At 43.6% G+C, this 6,000-nt stretch overlaps 1 protein-coding gene across 4 annotated transcripts in view; it reads right to left on the reverse strand.

Annotated features, from left to right (window-relative positions):
• Window positions 1–3,410, reverse strand: part of iffo2a (intermediate filament family orphan 2a) — a 35,403-nt gene extending 31,993 nt beyond the window's left edge. For all 4 annotated transcript variants that reach the window (XM_036592081.1, XM_036592083.1, XM_036592080.1 and 1 more), the window contains exon 1: window positions 2,654–3,410. In XM_036592081.1, coding sequence (XP_036447974.1) covers window positions 2,654–3,198 — 545 coding nt within the window. In that variant the 5' untranslated portion in view covers window positions 3,199–3,410. The remainder of the gene's footprint in view (window positions 1–2,653) is intronic.
• Between the last annotated feature and the right edge of the window lie 2,590 nt (window positions 3,411–6,000).

A 6,000-nucleotide genomic window follows, 5' to 3' on the forward strand; every position in this document is an offset into this window, starting at 1 on the left:
TTTATATTTGGAACTGAGTTTTTCTCCAGAAATCAGCACTTTCAAAAGCTGGTGAAACTGAAAGCATTATCGTCCAACCTGCTGATCCCTTCATCCTCCTGAGTAACTAAAAATTGGCAAGCCCGACTGAAGTCGAGTGAATCAGAGGATACAAGACTTAAAAACCAAGCAGAAAACCTTCTATTCCTGGAAGTGGATCATTGTGCAGCTCTACTATAGTTCGCATGCCTAGACTATTACTACTGGGTTACATAGCAGTTAGAATGACGCATATGATGATAAAATTGCTATGAGGAAAACCCCTGGACAATCAGAGGCTGTTCATCACATACGGGACTAGATCAGGCCACATGAGCCTGAATTGTACTTTAACTGATTATGAAGCCAGCAGTAGACAAGATATCTAATACAGTGCTGTACAAATTAATATAGCTAGTTCAGGACTGCGTATAGGCTACACATTTAACTTTAAAATATTTAGGCAAGTGAAAGTGTTAAACTAATTTTAATATGTGTTACAGATGTGAGGCCTTTGTCCGAGTTACAGCACAGCAAGCAGACAACATCTCTGGCCAGTCCATGAAGGCAGGAAATGCCTTAAAGCTACAGCAGGCTGTTCACAGGATGTGTTTGCCAATGAATGAATAAAACCCCTATGCGCTCTGTTCATTCACTAGGGAGAGATAAAGGGTTAGGCAAGTTTTATCATTATTCATTTTCAGAACTAAGCCTTGACTAAGCAACCACATACATCCATATAATATTTTCCCAAAAATTCGTTTGTACTGATATATTGTGTAGACATGTCAGAAACGTAGTAAAAAGCACAGTCGGTGGTATTTTGGACTACGGAGAGAATATGAAATACTGTTACTTGCTAAAAATGTAGAGCAGCAGGCCAAGCTAAGAGGAGAGACACTCTCTTGAGAACAAAATCTCTATTATATTTTAGCTCAAGATCTGGCCGTCCTTCAATTTCCACATCTGAGACAAAAGATGTGTGTCCATTAGCTTTATGGACAACCCAAGCCAGAGATGGAAACTATGGGTTACCAGATTACAGATGTGCTGTATTTGAGAGAAGTATGTGTGCCTGTGGTTTTATGTGTATTTAAAATAGTGCTGGGCAATACTGACAGAAGCAATTGTTTCTGAATTTATAATGGCAAACAAAATTTTAGGCCTGTCATAATCATAAGATTTTAGTTAAAAATCAACAGCATACAATTCACTGCGATTCCCAGTGTAATTTACTTTTTTGTTCACGATATGCAACTATTAAAGTCTAAAGTGGCTAAATTTGTCAATATTTAGTTGCTCCTAACTGAACGACACAGCTTCAGGGCTGAATCTCAAGTGGCGTACTATTCCCTATGTAGTGCTCTATGTAGATCATAAAATAATGACTTCTTTACCCAGTGCAGGTGTTTCATTCAGTCCCATTGCCACGGGTGTATAAAATCAATTGCCTAGCCATGCAGTCTGTCTTTCCAAACATTTGTGAAAGAATGTGTCGTTCTAAAGAGCTCAATGAATTCGAGTGTGGTTCTGTAATAAGACGCCACCGCTGTGAAAGTCAGTTTGCGAAATTTTTTCCCTCCTACATATTGCATGATCAACTGTGCGTGGTATTACTGAAACGTGGAAGGGTTTTGGAACCACAGCAACTCCAAGACCATGTAAACTTAAGAGTTCCAAACCTCCTCTGGCAATAAAATCAGCACAAAAACTGTGCGCCAGGAGCTTCGTGGCATGGGTTTCCATGGCCATGCAGCTATATGCAAGCCTTACATCACAAAGCACAATGCCAAGCGTCGGACAGAATGGTGTAAAACGCCGCCACTGGACTCTAGAACTGTGGAAACCTATTCTGTGGAGTGAAAAATCACACTTCTCTATCTGGCAGTCTGATGGACGTTTCTGGGTTTCATAAATGCCAGGAGAACGTTACCTGCCCAACTGCATTGTGTCAACTGTAAAGTTTGGTGGAGGAGGGTTAATGTAATTGGGGTTGTTTTCCAGGGGTGGGCCTAGACCCCTCAGTTCCAGTGAAGGGAAATTTTAATGATTCAACAAACCAAGACATTTTGGACAAGTGTATGCCGCCAACTTTGTGGGAACAGTTTAGGGGAAGCTCCAAATTTTGTAGAAAGCCTTCCCAGATAAGTGGAAGCTGTTATAGCTGCAAAGGGTGGGACCAAGGCTATATATAAAGGCCTATGGATTTAGAACGAGATCTCATAAAAGCACCTGTAGGTGTAATGTATAGTTGTCCCAATACAAGTCTTAAGGAATGTGTTTCATGTTTTCTTTTGTCTATATTTATTTGCCTTTATTTAGCTTTTATGTATTTTAAACTGTTCTTTCAAAATGCTCTGAAGCACTGAGGGAATGGCACAGACTGCAGCTAACTGTCGGCCAGGTTTTGGATCCCGTGTAAAGTACGCAAAACAATAAAAAACTAAAATCAAACCTCTTGGCAACAGGAACACCATTTTTTGCCATTTGTCATGGACATAATGCTCAACATCTACCCAATACACTGATAAAAAACATCAAAGTGAAAAGCAGTATCACGGTACGTAATATCGCGATATACCGGTGTAAATGATACATCGCTCAGCGCTGGCCAGTTAGCTGCATATCAACTTACCTTTTCCTGTATTCGTCTCTCTCTCGCTTTATCTTGGCCAGGACATTGTAGAGGGCCCTCAGTTCAGGTGTGATGGTATCAATTTGAACTCCTACACCGTCCGGATGCATCCATGAGACTCCAGGCCCCTGATGGATCTCCACGCGTCCTCCGTACCTCCTGGCATGGGAGAAGCTCCAGATTCTCCCCGGGACTCTCGCCTCTCTTGGCGCCTCCAGATCCGTCTGCACGGCTTGCTCGCGGGGGAAACGGGCCCTGTAGCGGGAGACCTCCTGCGCGTGCTGCAGCTGAGCCTCGAGCAGCTTGTTTCTGCGCTCTAACTCGTGCACTTTGGCGAGGAAACAGCGAAAGCGGAGATTGAGGGTTTTCAGAACATGGATGTTGGAGCCCAGATCGTTCCTCAAGGCGCTGCTGACCCCCGGGCCGGAGCCGTTCCCCGCAGCTCCGCCAACAGGCGCCACCACCATATGAGATAACGGTAACGATAACGGGCTCTCGGCGTAAAGCGAAGCGTTTTGGTCTGGGAAACGACGAGGTAGATCCATCCTGGTCCTGAAAGCAGCTCATTCAAACAGCACTCGCATCATCCGGATCCCGAGGCGCGAGGTGCAGTCAGTCCTGTCTGACGGCACAGCGGCGAGAGCGCAGAGCGCAGAGCCCGTGGCTGATTCCGGGTAAACACACTCAGAGGAGCGTTGACGCTACATGGCTGATTGATGCATTACGGCTCTTTTTTCCTGTAGGCTCGGCTCTGGGTTTGGCTGCTGTATCCGCTCCCTGTGACTCGGGTTGAACTCTCCAAACGGAAAACCGAAGACACAGACGCTCCGCCCCCCAAACACAACAGCCAATGGGACGCAGCTTCCGCCCAACTGAGAGGCGGGGGAGGGGCAAATAAGCTGTTTTGTGTCTCTTTATCAGGGATGGGCGATTAAACTCTATCCATCCAATACCGAGTAATACTATAATAATAATAATATTCTGAAACCAATACCGATACTTTTAAAAGGGGCGATTCTTTGTGATTTCGACAGTGAAAAGAAGTAAAAGGTGGACGCTAAAATCTATATTCGATCTACATTAGTATTAAATAAACTGTCTGTTTAGGGAAATAACTCCAAATGATAACAATTCCACTCCACTTCAGTTTACCGATTAAACACCTAGTATCATGTTGTCATGTGAGGATCAATTCTTACAAAGAAACATCAGAATTGGAAGTATTGATATTTCAGTATTGATCTGCACATCTCCAAAAAATCACACAAGCCTTAAATATATTCAAAGTGCTATGAAGTTTCAGTGTTTTGAGTAAAAAAAAGTGAGCTATTCAGTAAAAGCAAGAGGATCTTAAATGATGTCATATGTTAAACTGCCATATAATGTAATTTTCTTCACTTTTTTGAAGTGTTTGATGTTGTATGTAATCATTGCTAAAGCTGTTAAAAATGGACGGTTCACCTCCAAGTCCATTGATATGTAAACTAACTTGCAAAAACAGACTGTTTTGTCTGTGATGTCATGCAAAACAATACATTTATATACACTATATTGCCAAAAGTATTCACTCGTCTGCCTTCACACGCATATGAACTTGAGTGACATCCCGTTCTTAATCCATAGGGTTTAATATGATGTCGGCTCACCCTTTGCAGCTATAACAGCTTCAACTCTTCTGGGAAGGCGTTCCACAAGGGTTAGGAGTGTTATGGGAATTTTTGACCATTTTTTCAGAAGCGCATTTGTGAGGTCGGACACTGATGTTGGACGAGAAGGCCTGGCTCGCAGTCTCTGCTCTAATTCATCCCAAAGGTGTTCTACCGGGTTGAGGTCAGGACTCTGTGCAGGCCAGTCAAGTTCTTCCATACCAAACTCGCTCATCCATGTCTTTATGGACCTTGCTTTGTGCACTGGTGCGCAGTCATGTTGGAACAGGAAGGGGCCGTCCCCAAACTGTTCCCACAAAGTTGGGAGCGTGAAATTGTCCAAAATCTCTTGGTGCTGAAGCATTAAGAGTTCCTTTCGCTGAAACTAAGGGGCCGAGCCCAACTCCTGAAAAACAACCTCACGCCATAATCCCCCCTCCACCAAACTTTACACTCGGCACAATGCAGTCAGACACTGGCAACCACCAAACCCAGACTTGTCCATCGGATTGCCAGACGGAGAAGCGTGATTCATCACTCCAGAGAACACGTCTCCTCTGCTCTAGAGTCCAGTGGCGGCGCTTTACACCACTGCATTTGACGCTTTGCATTGCGCTTGGTGATGTAAGGCTTGGATGCAGCTGCTCGGCCATGGAAACCCATTCTATGAAGCTCTGTACGCTGTTCTTGAGCTAATCTGCAGAGAATTGGCGACCTCTGCACACTATGCGCCTCAGCATCCTCTGACCCCGCTCTGTCATTTTACATGGCCTACCACTTCGTGGCTGAGTTGCTGTCGTTCCCAATCGCTTCCACTGTGTTTATAATACCACTGACAGTTGACTGTGGAATATTTAGTAGCAAGAAAATTTCACGACTTCATCCTATCACGGTACCACGCTGGAATTCACTGAGCTCCTCAGAGCGACCTATTCCTTTACAAATGTTTGTAGAAGCAGTCTTCATGCCTAGGTGCTTGATTTTATACACCTGTGGCCATGGAAGTGATTGGAACACCTGAATTCAATGATTTGGATGGGTGAGTGAATATATAGTGTATATTCACCTATACATGCTAGAGGTCTGCTAACTGACCCAAGCTTGACAAGGCCCAGCAAAATATCGAGTGCTGGGCTGGGTTCAGACCGTTTTTTTTTTTAACATACAGGCTCGGGTCAGGCTTGTTTTCTAATGAGGGATTTATTTTATGTGAAGGAACATGCCTATGTGAAAAACACATTTCTCCATTGTGCTCGGTCTCTTTCTTCTGTGTGTAAAACAAAAAGTTAGTTTTGCTAACTGTTCACAACAGAGGAAATAAAATAAAGCCCTATTTTTATACACTTACCAAGCACTTCATAAGGAGCACCTGTACAGCTACTCATTCAAGCAATTATCTAATCAGCCAATCATGTGGCAGCAGTACAGTTCATAAAATCATGCATGTATGGGCCCGCAGCTTCAAATACTGATCACATCAACCATCGGAATTGGGGAAAAAATGTGATCTCAGTGATTTTGACCATGGCATGATTGTTGCTGCTAGACAGGCTGCTTTGAGTATTTCTATAACTGTTGGTCTTCTGGGATTTTCACACACAACAGTCTCTAGAGTTTATTCAGAATGGTGCAATAAAGAAAAAACACCGTCTGAGCTGCGGTTCTGTGGATGGAAATGCTTTTTTTGATGAGAAAGTCAAG

Source organism: Colossoma macropomum, unplaced genomic scaffold (genome assembly GCF_904425465.1).
Source record: "Colossoma macropomum unplaced genomic scaffold, Colossoma_macropomum, whole genome shotgun sequence".
Lineage (NCBI taxonomy): Eukaryota > Metazoa > Chordata > Actinopteri > Characiformes > Serrasalmidae > Colossoma > Colossoma macropomum.